Here is an 18,330-nt window from a genome sequence, read left to right as displayed (position 1 = left end):
GAAGAGAGAAAAATTTGCCATCTATCAAATGGTTCAAGAATGAAGAAGAAAGTCTATGGTTTTTAAAGAACTTGACTTTTTTAAGAACCTTCAAAAGCAATAACTTTGGAATCTGATACCATTTAAATTTTACAGCTTTGATTCAAGAACAAAACCCTTTTTTGGACCATACCATAACTGTAATCCATAATGTACGAACAAATTCTTTTGATTTTAGGGTTTCTAGAGATTTGGGACATAAAGAGGCTTTGTTCACTTTCGTAAGGAACCAAAATGTCTCAATGAAGCTAATTGACAAAAGTTTATTCAGACACTTCTTAACATTTTATTGTGGTCTTTAGTTTAAAACCACTCGCCTCTCATTTCTCTTAAGATTCTAGAATGAGGAAACGTTTCAGGATCGCCACGTTCTGCGTTGCGTTTGAATATCATTGTTGCTTTCATCAAAGATTCTTCCGCCGTGTCTAGCTGCTCCGGTAACCATCCGATCACATCTTTCCCGGCTGGGTAGGCAGTTCCATCGGTAGCTTGCGTAATAGGTTTCCGAGTATCGGCGAATTCAATCTCCGATAACGGAGAAGCTTTGTGGTGTTTGTAAAACTCTTGGTCACTCTCTGTTTCATCTTCTCTTCGCCTTTGCTCTTCCACTTCTCCTTCGTCTCTCGGCCATGGTGAACCGTCTAAACCAGCACAGCTCACGGAATCAAGCGACGGCGGAGAAGCGGTGGAGTTTTTTCGTTTCTGTTGGAAATGAGGTTCTGACGGGTGACCAACGGGAGTACTCTCTAGCTTGTGCGCAGTGGCGCGTGGAGATTTCGGCGGTACAAGCGGTTGCTCTTCTAAACTCGGTCGGGGAGTATCGTCTACGATTTCTTCCGCCGCCGTTTTAGGGTTTGCAACATCATCCATACCCTGAAACACAAGCAATCACCAAAAACTTAAACAAAGTTGATTTCTTTGTGTATTTTAGAACATTTTTCTTTATTTTCAACATGGTCTAAAATTGAAAACAAGAGAAAAGAAACAATTATTACTTCAGGGTCTCTCGGATAGATAGCTGGATCGGCTCCATCGTTACCGGCATGGATCTCTGGATCAGCTGTGCGACCAGACGTGGATGATCCAAACGCTAAACGCCTTTGAGCGATTGGTCGAACACGTGAACGCGCCGCTGAAGCAAACGCTAATAATCGGGATTGCATCATCATCTAGCTTTCTACACAATTTTTGTTTTCTGCGTTTCCTCGCTGATTAAAGAAAGTTTGTACTTTGTAGTAGCCATTTTTAGAGAGACTCGTGTCGACACGTGTTGATGGCATGCCTCGTTGTTAATGACGTGGCGGATTTAGAATGACTAGAAAAAGTTAGAAGCTGCTCGATCGGTGTCTCCAGATTTGTCTGTCTTAATTTTTATTATTTTCTTTTCTTTAGAAAGAAAAATATGCTAATTGCATTACCTTCTTGGTAAATAAAATTCAACAGAGCCTCAAATAAGATTTTGCTGTCAAAAACATAAAAACAGACTATTTATTATTTGTCACGGATTAATCTATATATACATTTTTACGATTATTTTGCAAAATAAATTAATAGAATTGAGATTTATTTACAATGGCTGCCATTAAATTTTATTGTTTGTTTTTGATCATTAAAAAAAAATCTTTAAATTAAATATTTAATATTTAACAATCTTCTCTAAATCTCTCCACATTAACTACACGATTAGTTACTAAAATAAACCTTCCAAAATATTAATATCATTTAATTACTACAAAATTATCATTTTTGATATTGCTTTTCTCCATGACTATAACAATTCAGTTATAATCATCAAACTGCAGAGATATTTGATAGCATATAATTACTACAAAATTACAAAATAATTAGACAATAATTCATAAACATATCAGAAATAAGATTAACATTAATAAAATAAATGTTTTTTTTATGGGACGAGTTGGCGGGACGAGTTTGGCAGGACGTTACTTAATAACAATTATAAACTATAAAATAAAAATATTTTATAGATAAATACAATTTGCAAACTTTTATGTATACTAACTTTAAAAAATAAATTGATCATTAAAAAATAAATAGTATATAGTTATTGTGATCGTATTAAAATTGCATTATAACGCATTACCTAACTAAATATTTGCAATTTAATTCGCGACTTTGATTGTCTATTTTCCTTCTTATTTTGTCACGCATTAACATTAAACTGATTTTTGCGTAAATAAGACATGTAGATGTTGATTCTGCATAAATTTTGAAGCTTTAAGAAGTCATTTTTATCGCATTTATTTCATAATTGTTTTTAGCAGGAGAGCTTAAAAAGCACATAGCAGAGCAGATAGTGAAACACTTTAATTTCCGCCTTAAACGCGAGAGAACAAAATATCCAAACTTCTAAAAATACAAAATTCACTCAAAACATGACCCAAAAAAGAGAAAAAAAAACCTAAACTGTTTTTAGAAAAGACAACGAGCGACCTTTGTTCTTAAGTTCAAGCAACTGAGAGAATACTACAGAAACCTTCAACCAAAGTTGAATCCACCCGTAGGAGCATTACCACTTTGGTTTCCGAATTGGAAACCGGAAGACTGAACATTCTCAGGAGCATCCACACCGCCAATATCTTCCTCCTCGTCATCTGCAGCCCAATACGACTCCAGGATTTTGACTGCTTTCTCATAAATCTCATTATTATCGTGACTCTGAAGATTCTCAATCTTGTCCAAACCATCTGCGTCTTCAATCATCTGCGCGTACAGATTATCGTTTCCTGTGTTGCCTAGATTCTTCTCGGCTTCACCTACTTTGAGAATGTTTTCTAGACCTTCCAAAGTCACTGTGACAACCCTTGGATCGGGACACGGTAGGAGATCACACAGGGGTCTGATGCAGCCTTGGCTCACGAGAAACCTGCAAGGATATAAGAGGTTCTATAACAAGAATCACTGAAAAAAAAACTAAAAAGAGACAGAAACAATGAGATTTGTTGTACTTGATTTGGTCATGATTGCCACCAGAAGTTGCATTAGAGATTGCCCAAACAGCTTCTTTCTTAATTTCGAATTCACCGATCTCAAGCAGGTTAATCAGAGGCCGAATAATGCCTGCCTGAAACACTTCCTGCACAACAAATTTATCGATGTTAAATCCAAATGTATATACGACTTCTGGTTTTAAATTATAAGAAAAGATATTGGTTTTTGAACATTGTTATTTGTTAATAATGTATATAACTCACTTGAATTTGACTTGTGTTCCCAGCTGTAATGTTAGAGATAGTCCAGCAAGCTTCCTTCTTGATACTCTTCTTGTATGTGTTCTTCAAAAGGTTTAACAGACCAGGAAGCGCTTGACTGCTAATAACCGCCTGTTATGGAGAAAACAGAGATGATTTACTTAAGTAAACATCAAAACTATAGGAGATATAAAAGGCAGACAGTTACGGATAATAGACTACCTGAGTCTGAATATCATCTCCGGTTACAATGTTACCAATTGTACGGAGAGCTGGAATCAGAACTGAGGGCGATGGATGACTAAGAAGACACAGATAACGAGATCAGGTCAAGATATATGTGAATGATATAGAATTGGTAGCTAAAAGAAAATTACTTACGCCAAGAGCTGAACAAGGCGAGGGATGACACCAGCGTCGATAACAGTTTGTATTTTCTCGTTTGTACCATCAGAGAGATATGAGAGAGCCCAGGATGCATCTGTGAGAACTTCTTCGTCGGTTGAATGCAGAAGGCGCTCAAGAGCTGGTAAAGCTGCTTTTGTCTGCTCAACAAATGCAATGACACATTCTCATATTAATAAACAGTTGAGAAAAAACACTTCAAATTGGTTTATATATCTTATATGCAAGGAAACCTGTTCAAATGCAGGCTGCGGCTTCCCTCTGCAGAAATTTGATAATGTCCATGTAGCATTCCTCAGCATGGAGAGCTTTGAATGCTCATGGAATTGAGCCAGAAGAGACATCATAGCCTCACAACTTAGGACATGATCACGACATTTTGGCGAGTCACCAGCAACGTTTCCCAATGCCCATACAGCCTATAATCAGGGGAAAAAAACATAGAAATCAGGATGTTAAAACAGTCGGAATCGAGTCATCAGCAATTTGATCTAAGAGTTTCTTTGCCAGAACAATAGAAAGAAAATTGATATTGAATCTAAATTGATACCTGTTCTCGAACTTCCTCACTTGCAGAACTAAGAAGTTTGACGAATAAAGGGACAGCACCACTATCAATAATGACCCTAGTGTTCTCAGATGTCCCTGAAGCGATATTGGTAAGCGCCCAAGCTGCCTCAAACTATAGTTATACAAGCAAAGCAAACAGCAAAAGCCATCAGCATATGAATCAAAGCACCAAGCTACACTTAGATATAAGAAAGGCAAGCTCACCTGAAGTTGAGTGAAGTCATCCCTGGAAAGAAATTGCACAATGTGAGGAACAACACCAGATTGAACAACTTCATTGATTGGAGGATTTCGCTCTACAAAAAATTCAACCAACCACAATAAGCAAAAACTAAAACCCACAAAACAATCAAACCCTAAACGCCATGTTAAGAGATTTATAAATCACGTACCAATTGAAAGCAATCTCCTGAAGCTAGCCGTCGCCTCCAATTGTAAGTCTCTATCCTCTGACATTACTCCAGCAATCATCTGTTGTATATTCTCCAACTGCAATTGAATCAGGGCAACTTATTATCTAACCTCAAGCAATGCAGATTCTGAAATTAGGGTTCAGTAAACCCCAAAATTCAGTACTCCTGATCCAATTATTTATCTAGGTAACTAGATCAGAAGCTTTCAATTTCATTCTAATTCACCGAGATACCCTAACTAGTTCTCAATCTAAATTCGGTACCAAACATAAACGAGAGAAACACAATCAATTAGATATAGAACACGAAGAACGTACTCTCGTTTCCGTAGGGAGAGACGAGGAGAAATCCTGCCCTGGCTGTGACGCCATGGAAGGATTAAAACCTTCACGCCGCTTCTTCTGCAAGTTCTCCTCTCTCTTGTTCTTCCGGATCTCCACCATGTTATCCTCCCGTCTCCGGCGACCTTCATCGGCGTCCACAGATACTTTATACCTGTTCCGGCGAACCTCAGTCTTCGCGCTTGGTTTGTAAGACATGGTTAGCTTAATCGAATCAACCAAAACAGAGGATCACTAGGTTCTGAAGGAATCGATGTAGACGAACAACGAATTGATCGATCGAGTTTTTGATTTCTCAGAGGAAGATGAAGAAGACGAAGGAGCAGGAGAATCAGGGTTTTGGAGTGATGCGATATAATTTATACAACGTGACGTCGGGATTCGAGGAGGCTACGGGTAAAAGACGATATTGGGCTTAGGCTTTAGTATTAATCACGATATTGCCACAACTTTTGAATTTGAAATCGCAACGTCTACAAAAGGTATAGCGCGATTTTAGTAATATAGTGATTACTAATGCTGACCTGTCTTTTGACTTTAATAAAGAGGCTTTATTATATAAATTAGCCCAATATCGGCCCAACGTTTGCTCAGTAAAGTAATGTTTTATGAATCTGATTACAATAAATTGGGCCTGGTATTTAAGCATCTTAAACGCTATTTCATGACAAACATAAGCATCAACGGACAAGAACTTAACCACCTCTACATCAAGAACTTCATTAGCCAAGTCTCTCGGACAAATCTCCCTCTTCGGTTTCCACGAACCAAATCCCAACAACTCACAAGCCATACCCTTCAAGCTAACCCTTGACCTCTCACCATAACTAAATGGAAAATTTACCTTTACCAGATCACGAACGTCAACTTTCTTAACCACTACTCTAACTAGCCCACCGAGCTTAGCGACAGTTTTAGCAATACCTATTCCTACAAAAACAAACCTCTCATCACGAAATAGATCACTAAGGCATTCGCCGAGATTGGTATTTTGTTTCATATGAAGTAGTTGGAGTATGAGGCATTTGGTTTTGATGCATAGTTGAAGAGTCGAGATTTTTGCATCATCTTGAGGATTGGTCTTGGAGTTTAGAGAGATGATCACCGTTGGTTCATCTCGGTAGGTTAATCGTATGGCGAGGATCCAATTCTTGGCTATGGAAACTTCATTTGTCACCGTTGTTTCTATGAGTTTTTCACGAAATGGAATCAACTGTGTAATTGTTACCATCGCTCAGTATGATTTTTCACTTACGCATATGTCCATGCATAATATAAACGGTTGGTATTATCAAAGTCTTCAATTTTCGAAAAGAACTCGATTCAATGAATTGGTCAAATGTGCTATTAATATGACCAATTTCCGATTGAAAACATTGAACATAAAATATTTAACGAGATCTTTAATCTGCAAACCAAATTTAACATTCCCCACAAACACAAATAGAATTTAGTAGATATACTTCATTCTCCTATTTTCTCATTAATGAATTCAAATACACTCACTAATTACAGAAACAAAAATGAAGAAAAAGTTAAAAGGAATTAAATTAAATTATAATACAAAAACCAAAAATGACCAAGAAATTAAAACCTGAATGATGATGACGTAAACTTGATAGATGATACGAACCATAATTAATAAGATCATTAATGCATCACTATATATCCCTTTGGCTTTGCAACGATCAGTGTAAACCTGATTTTGCATCTTCATTATTGCATAGAACCTCAGCTTTCTCATCAATCATATCGTCTCCTCCTTCCACATCACTATAACATTCATCTTCTTCCTCATCAATATCATCATCATATAAGGACATGGCTGATCCATATCCCGAGATTCCTGATGATGATGAAGATGAAGCCGCCGTGAAAACCTCCATAGTCTCTGATAAACGACCCTCGGAATCATCATCATCTTCATTATCATTATCACCATCGTCTCCTCCCATTTCTGTCGCTGGCAGAGGAGGAGGAGCCGGAGGGAGAACAATTGTGTTAGTAAAAGTTGACGATGGCATTATCGTAATTTCGAAACGGAGTTTACGTACGGACTTAACGACTCGCCGCCAGAACCTGGTGTTGAAGGGTTTTCTCCCCGGCGGCGACGAAGCATGAACATGACGACGGAGAACATGTGCATCCCACGTGATGACTTTTTCTTCTTCATGCTCGTGTTGTTTATTTGCTCTATCTCTAATTGATCACAATGATTTTCTTTAGTTGGTAATTGATCACCATTCTTATTTATTGTTTCCATGGTAAAATAATGAATCAAAATATCAGAAAGATGACGAAAAATTTAGAGAAAAACAAAAGTCTTATAATGATGACTAATTTTATAATTATTGCGGTAATTAATTTAATGAAAGAAACAAAAATCGGGTGGTTATTCTAAATTTTTAGGGTTTCGAAATTCCTGACTCAAGAAAAATTAAAGGTCGTCCGTAGATATATACGGGATGCTAGATAATGGGCTTTCTTCTAATGGGCCTACATTTAATATGAGTCGGCCTTGTGCAAGATTTTTTTTCACCTTTTTTAAGTCAACACACTTTTTTTTTGCTACTGTGCTTCGAATTCTGATTACAACCTAAAACGCTGTCCCTAGTCCGGCATCCATGAGGTTCCTCTTACCTAGCATTTGTTCCTCCCGTTGAGGAAAAGCAAGATCAATCAACGAGTTCCTTTTCGTCGACATCAAAAGCTTTGCGTGCTTGTTTCAGCTCTTCCTGCATCGCCAACAGTTCTCTACAGCGGTTCAGTTTTGGCAAATCCTGCATAAATCAAAGACGCCAAAGTTTCGGATATAGAATACAAAACCATAAACCATCTCAATCATCGATTGTGTACTTTTTAAAAAGAATTTTTACCTTGCGGATAAGATACAAGAAATCATCAACTAGAAGTCTTCCTCGCTTTGAACCAATTTCTTGAGCTTTATGTGTCTGCCATTGAAACATCACTTGTTAGCTAATATCTCTCCGCTTGTAATGTAAAACATGAATCATTCACAAAAAGAAAAAGCTCACTACCAAATCTGTGACGTATTCCACAACAATGTCTTCTACAAGCGCCACAGACTCTGGAAGAGGCTAAATACAGAGGAGTTTTGGATCAGTTTCAGGTGGTAAAACACTAAAAGATGTTACACGACCAAGAACCCTTTAAAGCAAAGATTCTCTACCTAATTCGTTACTTGTATTGGAATGAAACTATATCTACAAATACGGTTCATATGGCAACAAAATAGTAATGAAGAGGATAGCGGCTTACGTTTTGCTCGTCGCCAAATCCATACATCATATGCTGCACTGAAAAATCAACAAAAGCACCAAAACCATTGTTACCAGAAGAATCACAAAATGAAGAATACAAAAATCTGGTTTTAACTAAAGACTTTACATTCTTTTTGAAAGAGAGTTTTGCGCTTTTCCTGTGGCTGAGAAGTTCCCGCAGCTTTCGATTTAGACGATGATGACGCCGCCGCTGCTGGTGTGTTACTCATCTCTTCTTCTTCTTCTGATAATCAAAATCCAGGAGAGCAAAATAATAGAAAAATAAGTGAAATTCCTCTACCGACAAAATCCAATTGAGTCAAATACTAACCCTAGGTGAAAATTTTCAAAAAAGAAAAAACAGTGTAATCTCAACTAGAAAATGAAATTCCGAGCCTATATTCTAGATTTCTACCGCAATCAAAACCAGAGAGCTACCGGAAAGTTGTATTCCGGTACAGTACAACAACCAACGGAGTTAAATCGAATAAGGTTCTTTATCCAAATATTTGTCGTCATGGAAAAGGAATGAAAATTGAAAAGGGAATAGTGAGAGCAGAGAGCTCACCGTAGATTGATCGACGGGAGTAGCAGAGGTGGTCGTTGCAAAATCGGCGATGAAGATGATGAGAACGAAGAAACGGGGACTTGTTCACTGATCTCTCTCTCTCTCGTAGAAGAAGCACATTGCATTACATACGAAGTAATTGGGCTTAATAAATAGGCCCATTTATATTAAACCAGCCCATAATCTAAACCAGAAACCCGTACACTAGTCGACCGACATTGTAACTAAGTTCTCACGGTATGGCTCAAACCGGCCATGGCCTCATGCTCAATATTCTTCGGGAGAAGGAAAAGTTTGTGATCCGATTCATATACAATCTATCCGGTGCTCATCATATTACACAAGTATGTATCAAATCTTTTAGCTTGAGCCTAATTTTGTCCTGTCAAGACTCTTTTTTCTATCTATACAAATTTTCTATCATGTTCTTCATCTACAAGATTTGGTTATGCGAACAGGGACTTGATATCGTCTTCTCCCAGCTTTTGTACAACGGCCTCTTCAGAGTCACCTAACGTACTGTAACAAAGCAAATATGTCTTCATATAGGCTTCATACAGTTGACAATAAGAAACCAGCAAAGTTGAGAGAAGCGTATCGTTTAAAATAAGAAACCTTTCAAACAAATCTTCCTTCTTCTTTTGAAGCGTTAGTATCTTTTCCTCTACTGTTTTCTCCATTATGAATCTTACAACCCTGTCACACAACCAAATGTTTCTTCTTTCTTCCCCCACCAAAACAACATACAGTATATTGAAGGACAACTCAAAAATATAACCTGACAGGCTTGCACTGTCCGATCCTATGTATTCTGTCCTGTGCTTGCCTCTCAACCGCTGGGTTCCACCACGGGTCCATCATGAACACCTATACAATCAAACACCCGAATGTCAGTGAATAAAACATGTTCTAGGAGCAACTGTTTTATAAGTTGTACACTTCTTACATGCGAAGCGGCTGTTAGATTTAGAGCAACCCCTCCAGCTTGCAAGCTCATTAATAAAACTCTGCAATCTGGCTCTTCTTTAAAATTTTTGAGTGCAGCATCTTTAGCTGCCTTGGACATGCTTCCCACCAGTTGAACACAGCTAACCCCAGACTGCGTTGTACAAAATGAGTCAATCATTTTTATTCAATGTCTCATTATGATTAAAGAGAATGTTAAAGGAGCACAGATATAGTAGTAGTAGCATTTTGTAGTTGGTTGCGCTTGAAATTACCTTCCCCAAGGCGTAACTTATCAGGTCCAAGAATGATGTGAACTGGCTGAATACTATTGCTTTGGCAGACCAATCTCTTTCAACCATGAACCTGATTTCTTCTCTCTGCATACAAATTTTTTTTATCACCAAATGGTTAGATAAAGCCTCCAATCTCCAAAGAAACTTTAAGCGTGGGAGAGACAGAAGCTGTAGATCTCAAAGGGCACATACCAAAGCCTCAATCTTTGTACTTGTTTTAAAATCATCGAGGTTTATCCGATTTAAAATGCTAGAGGCTCTAAATCCTTTAAGCTTTGTCTTGCTTGCCTGATGTTCACTAGAAGTCACCTTCAAAGTAAGAGAACCAAAGACATATTAACCGAACAAGTTAAGTCCAACATTAGTCATCCGATGATTCTTTAAGAAAGTGTAAAATGGTGGCAGCTATTTCCAGAAGATACAGTTACTGAGAAACAAGAGTCGAGATAGTATGAAATAGCAACAATATATCGACTGGAACACTTACAAAGTAGTCCTTGGAAGGGTCATGGCCGAAACCACATTCTTTCTCATTTTTGTTCGCATCAAGCAAGTTAGCGTTAGCGCCACTAGGACTAGAATAACTCACCAGGTATGGATGATCAACAGCCTGAAAAAATTGCAAGAAAATGCATCAGAAATCTATATACCTATATCATCCAAAACATGCACTGGCTTGTAAATAGAACAACAAAACTATCGATACCACTCACTTGTCTCAGTCGGATAAGAAGACCAAATATATGTGCATAGTTATTCATCAATGTCCCAGCCTGAATATACCTGCAGAAACAAATGTACATGTCAGATTTAATAATAAAATTCAGTTTACACAAAGCATGGAGCAGAAACCAGTGAAAATCCATAGAACAAAAGTAACTTACCCATCAAATGTTGTCTTGCTAACTTTGTATAGTGATTCATAGAAATCAGCTTCTACTACACTTAGTGCATCTCGCCTCAGAGAGATCTAAATTTATATGTAGAGATCAAGCTCGGAAGCAACTATACCAAGCTTCATTTATATCAGACAAGGGAGAGAAAGGAACATACGATTCTAGAAGGAAGAGCAAGGTCAGCTGCCCGGCCCAATTTAGTACGTCTTAGTAGAATGTCCTTTAGAACATTTTGTTTAAGGAATATACAGGCTCTGTTTCTCCGTTTGTCCACATTCTAGCAAGATTGGAAAATATAAAAACCAAAGAACATAATGGTGATCCTGCTTTTAAAATGTTTTTAATAATGGCACCTCAAAGTTACCTCTTTCCACCAAGAGATGTGTTGATTTGCATTATGAGGACAGCTGGGACATTTTCGATGCGCACTGCAGTCACCGCCAAAGCCCAAAGGCAATGGACAAAGGAAATGAAACAGCAAAGATTGTTATGAACTATCAAACAGAAGTATGGGAAAGGAGAAAGTAACCAGGAATTGAGAGTGGTAAGATGTTACCTCCGATCAAGAACTTCACAGTCACATTTCTTGCAAAAGTAATATGAGTATGGCGAAACGCGAAGGAAGCGTATCTGGGACAAACAATCAGCAATGTTGAGATATCATTACGTGCTATAGAAAAAGTTGAGGAAAGAGTAACTAACCAGGGAGTAGAGCTCGTCAACATCATTCTGGAGAGGGGTACCACTCAGAGCCCATCTGTAGGTCGCCTCCAAAGCAAAAACAGCTTTGGCAGTGCGACTACTTCTGTTTTTGATATCATGAGCCTGATATGAAGACAAACGGGAATTATATCAAATTTGCAGTGAGCTTCCCCTGAAGGATAAAAGATTCACAAAAAGCAAATTTGCAGTGAGCTTCCCCTGCTGTGGTTTACTGTACAATAAATCTCACAGTCCCCTTTCCTTACATGCTTGAAAATGGAAAAGAAGAAGAACCAGCAGGTCTTGGTACTGACCTCATCGACGATGATACGATTCCACTTAATAGAGTGTAAAGGAGACATTGTTTCGTCCACTCCTTCATCCTTCCTATATTCATTCTCAACTATGGGAGATGTTGTCAAAACAAAGTCGTAATTCATTAACTTTTGAACATTCTTGTCTCTCTTCGGCCCATGGTATTGAAGAACCCTGGTGCTTCCCGGGGATGTCAACCGAGAAATCTCATCTAACCACTGAGAAAGAGCAACAGGAGGAACAAGCACAAGGGTGTGCCCAACTGCTTCCCTAGATTTGGCTCTGTCAACTTCCCGTCTGGCAAGAACGAGAGAGATGGCTTGTATTGTTTTCCCCATTCCCATCTCATCAGCGAGAATGCCTCCTCTTACGGCTGATAGTTCCTGTATTGTAGCCCAAGCCAAAAACTCCTTTTGGTACTTTAGTAGCGGTATAATCAAATCTAGAGGCTGCTCAGCAGCTTCAGCAATGACTGCATTCTGCTCATCAAAATCATCATCCTCTGTCATCTGAACCTTTTCTTTCATGATCTGCCATTTTCTTTTAGTGTTTGCAGGAGCGGCAGGATTTGGTATATAGTCATTAGCATTGACCTCACCTGTGTGAGCAAGACATGATGAAAATAAACAGGTGTGAGCAAATCGAGCATCAATGACGCCTAATAGAAACGATGCGGTACCTTGAACTTCACCGCCGACTGAATCATCATCATCAGGAACTTCTTCTTCTTTGAGATTCTCGTCTATTTCAAACAAACCAACGAATAATTTTGGTAAGGAAACATGAGATAAATTACAGTTTCCCACAAGAATTGCATTCTGGGAAAACAAAAATTGGAGAGAAATTATCGATCCCCAACAGATCAATTGAGCCCAGAAATAGAAACCCTAATTCACTTTTCCGGCAACCCGAAGATTAAGAACGAAACCCAAGAAAGATCAACACGGAGAAATGTCAAAGGATTGTGAAGAAGATTACCTTGGCTACTAGACGGAAGAATCGCATTCTTGTGGTGAGAGTGTGGCTCCATCGCGACGCCCAAATCTCAAAAATCTCAGAGTGAGTTAGGTTTTATTGATCTTCCGCTTTTTTTATTTCTCTTCACTATCTTGTTCTTATACGAGAGACTGATTTTGCTGTGCAATCTTTCCAGAATGGCGGGAAGCACCAAATCACACGTGTCGATTTCTTCGTGCTGGGGTGAAGTTTTTTTTTTTTACGGGCTAAAAAACCAACACATTTTTGGTTTATTTCGGTTTTTTAAAACATTTCTGAAATAATCGATAACCGAACCGAAATCTCTTTTAGAGAAGCACCGGTATTTCCACATCAGAGAATTAACGAATAAAAACATATGACAATGTAAACAAATTCGTAACTGAGGATCGAGAACAGAGAATCAATCTCGACCTTAGCGTGTGAGTAAAGCTATCGTAACGTGTTGACCTCCTTGGGCCGTCCCCGTCCACAACGTAACGTGTGCACATTCGTTCTTTGAGACGACTTTGGTCTCAGATCCAACATGGACTGATCTTAAACCAGCCATCTTGTAAGACAATAATATTCATAATCTTAGATCAGCTTCCACACATCATATATACAATTTAGTTAAGCTTATTAAGCACGAGACCTTACACCCACAAAACTCAAGATTCTGTATTTACCGTAATAATTATGTTCTTAACAGAAAACATATATCTCCGTTAAAGCTATAGATTGTTTTCACATATATAATTTGAAATGTATCATGATAATTACGTTGTTGATCAGAAGGAGAAAAAGAAGAAGAAAGAGTTAATAGCTGTTAGTTTCGTGCAAGAAGCTGTAGATTTCATTTTTGGATTTAAGCTCACGAAGAAGCAACCAACATGACATGCAATCACACAACACTACAACAGTAGAAGACAAGGCGCGTGAGCATCCCGATTACGCCACGTGTCCAATTGGATAGAGCCCAAAATCTTGGAACACGTCACATGGGTTGTCCACCTATATCCATTTACACCTTGCTACGACTCTGACGTGGCAGTCCTCTTCCTTGTCGTCCCCACGTGGACATTCTTCGAAACTTCCATTTTACAACTTGAAAACATTTTAAGTCATATACGCAAATACATTAAAACTGAATAACATTTTTTGTAAATAAATTTTAAGATTACGCGTAATATTTTATAATGTTTCCTTTATTAAATTATTAAAATTAAATAAGTATTATGTCTAAAAATATTAATTTCGAAATTCTTTATTAATTATTAAAATTAAATAACATGAAGTATTTCTGTCTAAAAAAATATGAATTTCGAAATTCCTTAGCTTTAATAAGTCGGCAAATTTTCTGTACCAACTCGACAAACCCATTTCTCAGTGGGTCCCACGTGGGGTAACACGTGTTACACAGATAAGTCACACGCATTACACGTATGTTTAAACGACGACGTTCCAACATTCGCTGAGGAAATTATCATTTTAATAATTTATTTCTTATACTATTTATCGTCGGGAAAATATCGTAAAAAAAAAAAAAAAAATCACGGAAAGCAAAAGAAAAATGAAAAAAAAAAAAGTCTTCTTTTTGGCTATTTATTTAAAATAGGGAAACGAAAATATAGCATTAAATAGATCTCTCTCACACAGAAGTTTCTTCTTCGGCGATCTGTTCGGCTGATAAACAATTTTTTCTTCTTTGCTCTTTGCTAAATATTCTCAATTCTAAATCTTTCTGTGGGTACAATTTCACATTCTAAACAAAATTTTAAGATCGTTAATAGTTTTAAATTGTGAATAAGAACCCCAAAGAGACAAAGAGACATTCCCAAAAGCAAAACAGAAAATAAGTTTTCTTTCGATGGACAGTTTGTGTTTGAATAGCGGTTTACACGGTGTAATTCCAGCGATCACTGCGGTTGGAAACGGCGGTTGCGGTGGAGTTGTTGAAGTCCGAGCAACTGCGTCGGCACCATCGCAAAAAAGAGGACCTTTCGGGTTCTCATTTAAGTACCCACTGACGCCGTTTTGGTCTCGCGGCGGTGGAGGAGGAATTGCGTCGAGGAGACGAAGTGGATTGTGTTTAGACGACGCCGTTTTGGTTGATTCCGGCGATTCGAGAAAGCCGATCGCGGAGGAGACGGCGGTGGAAATGGATACGGAGAGGCGAAATGGGAGCTGGGTTTTGAAGATCTTGGATGTACAATCTACGTGGAAACACGAAGAAGAAGAAGATGATGATGAAGTAGAAGATGAAGACGGAGACGAAGACGAGGAGGTTGAATTAGACGACGCCGTAGTATCTGAAGATGATGGTGGATGCGATGTATGTTCAGTTTTGGAAGATGATGGCAACGAAGCAAACAAATTTCAACTCGATAGAGAATCGTTCTCCAAATTGCTAAGGAGGGTTACGTTACCCGAATCAAAACTCTATGCCCAACTATCGTATTTGGGAAACTTGGCTTATTCAATTTCAAAAATCAAGGTTCGATTTTTATTTCTTACTTCATTAGATTTTTTGAATTGAACCACGAATATAGAGATTAATATGATATCTAGGTGTTAGTTTTCACAAACTTGAGAAGATACAATGTGTAAAATTTGCAGGATCTTCGATTTTGTTGCATTAATTTGTGACATTTTCCTTGCAGCCTGCGAATCTGTCGAAATATTACGGCCTGAGATTTGTAACTTCATCAGCTGAGAAAACAGAATCGGCGTTAAAAGCTGAGAATGGTGAAGTTTCAGGTGAGACTAAGCCAATTGTGGAAGCAGAAGAAGAAGTTGAAGAAGAAGAGAAGAACAAAAGTCGCAAGATTAGTGCTTCTGCTGCATATGAGATTGTTGCATCAGCTGCTTCTTACCTTCACTCTCGTACCAACAACATACTTCCTTTCAACTCTTCATCGAAAGCCGAGAATTCGGACAAACATGATGTAAATTTGACTAATGCGGAGTCATCATCAGATGTTGCTTATTCTGTTACTTCTGTTGTTGCTGCTGAGGAAGATGTGAAGCAAGCAGTTGCAGACGATTTGAAATCCACGATTTCGTCTCCCTGCGATTGGTTTATATGTGATGATGATCAGAGTCACACTAGATTCGTTGTGATTCAGGTAAGAATAGGAAAGAGCTTCAAAAGCTAGTTCATTTTTAAATTTTCATTATCTTATGTGTTTGTTGATGAGAATGTCAAATTGCTTGTAGGGATCTGAATCTCTAGCTTCTTGGCAAGCAAATTTACTCTTTGAGCCTATTGAATTTGAGGTATTTGTTCTTTACAATCCCAACTATTTTGGAAACAGAAATGTGCCAACTTATAACTTACAAAGACCTGTTTTTGATCTATTAGGGCCTTGGTGCGATCGTACACAGAGGAATATACGAAGCTGCAAAAGGAATGTATGAACAAATGCTACCTGAAGTTAAAGCCCATATTAAAACCCATGGGACCAGCGCTAAATTCCGTTTCACCGGTCATTCATTAGGTGGAAGCTTATCGCTATTACTAAACCTCATGTTACTCGTTCGAGGCGAAGTACCTGCGTCTTCTTTACTTCCGGTTATAACATATGGTGCACCATTTGTGCTATGTGGAGGTGACCGTCTTCTTAAGAAACTCGGATTGCCTAAAAGCCATGTTCAAGCTATTGTTATGCACCGTGACATTGTTCCGAGAGCTTTTTCTTGTAACTATCCGTACCATGTTGCTGAGCTTCTCAAAGCTGTTAATGGAAACTTCCGTAGCCATCCTTGTCTTAACAAACAGGTACTACAACTACCATCCCTTATAAATCGCTAGCTATGCTGCAGAATTCTTGTGGTTAATGACATTTTCCTTGCAGAGTATGTTGTATTCTCCGATGGGCGAGCTTCTGATTCTTCAACCAGATGAGACATTCTCCCCCGGGCATGAACTTCTTCCTTCCGGAAACGGTTTATACCTTCTAACTAGTGATTTTGAATCGCCGGATATTGAAGATTCGGATGAGGAGCGGTTAAGAGCCGCGCAGACGGTTTTCTTGAACACCCCGCATCCTCTCGACATTCTCAGCGACAGATCGGCTTATGGGTCCAGCGGAACAATCCAAAGAGACCATGATATGAACTCGTATCTGAAAGCGGTTAGGAGTGTAATAAGAAAGGAAGTGAATCAGATAAGGAGAGCAAAAAGGGAGCATCGCCGGAGTCTTTGGTGGCCAATTCTGGTGGCTAGAGAAAGTGGAAGCTCAGGGATTGCGGTCAGTAACGGCCAAATCAACGGTCAGGATTTCTCCGGGATGATGCAGACAGGAAGAAAGTCGTTGCAGAGGTTTAGCCGCCTTGTGGCGTCTCAACATATGCCGTTGATCGTTGTTATGTTGTTTCCGGTTAAGTTGTTGTTCCTTGGAGCTTTCAACGTCTTTAGTTTCCGTTGAAAAGTTTCTTTTGGCGGGTTATGATCATTTGCTTATACCGGTTCAGACCGAATTTTGGTTTGACCGGTTTAGATCATTCTTTATTCATATAGTATCTTGTTTGATTGTTTGTTGGGGCCATTGGAGGCTTTCTATGTTAGATACATTGGTTTCACGCATAAAGGTTGTGAAAAAGGAACAAAAGGGGCCAGTATTTAATATTTGTAATTATAAATTGTGCAAAAGTATTGTCTTAACAAGTGGGAAGAACCAATTTGATTACACTCTATTAGTCAACAATCATGTATATATTGTAATTCACAATTATATTTGAGATTTCTTCTTTGTAACCACTGATTGCTTGTGAGTTGTGACAAAAAAAAAAAAAAAAAAAAAACACTGATTGCTAAGATTTCATATATTAAATTTTCAAAAACCATGCAAATCCATAGAAGAAGAAAATTACAATTCACCTTATTAAGACAGATCAGGAAATTAATATTGTAATTTGAAGGCTTATCAAAAAAAAAAAAAAAAGCTTATCAATCTGACTTCAATTATTTTCAAATGGCGAAATTATTTTGAAAACTGTCTAATCCTAGAAATGACTTTTGGATCATCAAATTGTTAATTTCTTCACAGCAAATAAATAGACTGGTCGCATGTTTTTTTTTTGGTTTCTTTGTTAATTTATTTAATAATGTTTTACGAAAAGAAAAAACCAGTTGGGAGAGTTGTCAAGAAAGTGGCCCAATGGAGAGTTCGATGTTTATCCAATCCAACAAGATACGTTGTCACCAATCACAGGCAGGCTAATTATACGACCACAAATATTTAGCTGGAGGTCTTAATCAAACGCGCATGTTATGAACGTCAAGTCTAATCGCTTTCGATTTTTTCATTTTACTTTATTTGGGAATCTAGAAACCCTAATTTGATCGTATTAGGAACCTCTTTTGTTAA

The 18,330-nt window shown here is 38.1% G+C and overlaps 5 protein-coding genes, 1 long non-coding RNA gene and 1 pseudogene across 14 annotated transcripts; 2 read left to right on the top strand and 5 right to left on the bottom strand.

The window, feature by feature from the left end:
- Positions 1-94: 94 nt before the first annotated feature.
- Positions 95-1,572, bottom strand: AT1G02700 (GATA transcription factor-like protein). The gene is made up of 2 exons (NM_100150.3): positions 1,035-1,572; positions 95-912 (listed from the first exon to the last, which is right to left on the bottom strand). The coding sequence occupies exons 1-2, from the start codon at positions 1,206-1,208 to the stop codon at positions 343-345; spliced, it is 744 nt and encodes a 247-aa protein (NP_563661.1). The 5' UTR covers positions 1,209-1,572; the 3' UTR covers positions 95-342.
- A 675-nt stretch (positions 1,573-2,247) lies between these two features.
- IMPA-6 (importin alpha) lies at positions 2,248-5,441 on the bottom strand. Of its 2 annotated transcripts, none has more exons than NM_100149.4 (10): positions 4,957-5,441; positions 4,619-4,715; positions 4,431-4,522; positions 4,207-4,338; positions 3,890-4,075; positions 3,633-3,796; positions 3,474-3,552; positions 3,255-3,383; positions 3,009-3,136; positions 2,248-2,926 (listed from the first exon to the last, which is right to left on the bottom strand). In NM_100149.4, exons 1-10 carry the CDS (start codon positions 5,176-5,178, stop codon positions 2,539-2,541), a joined length of 1,617 nt encoding a protein of 538 aa, NP_171769.1. In that variant the 5' UTR covers positions 5,179-5,441; the 3' UTR covers positions 2,248-2,538. The 2 variants fall into 2 exon arrangements, with proteins under 2 accessions (NP_171769.1, NP_973743.1); NM_202014.1 differs by having other exon boundaries at positions 2,356-2,926; positions 3,633-3,799; positions 4,957-5,315.
- Positions 5,442-5,714: 273 nt separating this feature from the next.
- Positions 5,715-6,104, top strand: AT1G04143. The gene has a single exon (NR_138657.1). It is a non-coding gene; the product is annotated as an other RNA (long non-coding RNA).
- Positions 6,105-6,589: 485 nt separating this feature from the next.
- AT1G02681 lies at positions 6,590-7,211 on the bottom strand (annotated as a pseudogene). Its single transcript has one exon.
- A 53-nt stretch (positions 7,212-7,264) lies between these two features.
- Positions 7,265-8,950, bottom strand: TAF13 (TBP-associated factor 13). Its single transcript, NM_100148.3, has 6 exons — positions 8,830-8,950; positions 8,389-8,505; positions 8,260-8,297; positions 8,019-8,078; positions 7,857-7,931; positions 7,265-7,760 (listed from the first exon to the last, which is right to left on the bottom strand). Exons 2-6 carry the CDS (start codon positions 8,489-8,491, stop codon positions 7,656-7,658), a joined length of 381 nt encoding a protein of 126 aa, NP_171768.2. The 5' UTR covers positions 8,492-8,505; positions 8,830-8,950; the 3' UTR covers positions 7,265-7,655.
- Positions 8,951-9,042: 92 nt separating this feature from the next.
- AT1G02670 (P-loop containing nucleoside triphosphate hydrolases superfamily protein) lies at positions 9,043-13,653 on the bottom strand (the record flags this gene model as incomplete). 7 transcript variants are annotated; one of them, NM_001331354.1, is made up of 16 exons in its annotated part: positions 12,962-13,150; positions 12,663-12,725; positions 11,983-12,581; positions 11,669-11,791; positions 11,523-11,596; positions 11,331-11,394; positions 11,124-11,243; positions 10,955-11,040; positions 10,784-10,853; positions 10,558-10,680; positions 10,263-10,379; positions 10,050-10,154; positions 9,776-9,928; positions 9,608-9,696; positions 9,445-9,525; positions 9,094-9,348 (listed from the first exon to the last, which is right to left on the bottom strand). In NM_001331354.1, exons 1-16 carry the CDS (start codon positions 13,011-13,013, stop codon positions 9,276-9,278), a joined length of 1,992 nt encoding a protein of 663 aa, NP_001321907.1. In that variant the 5' UTR covers positions 13,014-13,150. The 7 variants fall into 7 exon arrangements, with proteins under 7 accessions (NP_001321906.1, NP_001321902.1, NP_001321903.1 ...); NM_100147.2 differs by lacking the exon at positions 11,124-11,243 and adding an exon at positions 13,430-13,653 and having other exon boundaries at positions 9,276-9,348; positions 10,955-11,029; positions 11,496-11,596; positions 11,634-11,791; positions 12,962-13,027; NM_001331351.1 differs by having other exon boundaries at positions 9,073-9,348; positions 11,983-12,725; positions 12,962-13,308.
- An 836-nt stretch (positions 13,654-14,489) lies between these two features.
- Positions 14,490-17,749, top strand: AT1G02660 (alpha/beta-Hydrolases superfamily protein). Its single transcript, NM_100146.3, has 5 exons — positions 14,490-15,455; positions 15,622-16,086; positions 16,178-16,237; positions 16,323-16,739; positions 16,816-17,749. The coding sequence occupies exons 1-5, from the start codon at positions 14,829-14,831 to the stop codon at positions 17,386-17,388; spliced, it is 2,142 nt and encodes a 713-aa protein (NP_563660.1). The 5' UTR covers positions 14,490-14,828; the 3' UTR covers positions 17,389-17,749.
- Positions 17,750-18,330: the final 581 nt, after the last annotated feature.

This window comes from Arabidopsis thaliana (genome assembly GCF_000001735.4).
Source record: "Arabidopsis thaliana chromosome 1 sequence".
NCBI classification, from domain to species: Eukaryota; Viridiplantae; Streptophyta; class Magnoliopsida; order Brassicales; family Brassicaceae; genus Arabidopsis; species Arabidopsis thaliana.
Note: the sequence above shows the minus strand (reverse complement) of the source record. Positions and strands in the feature narration are given on the sequence as shown.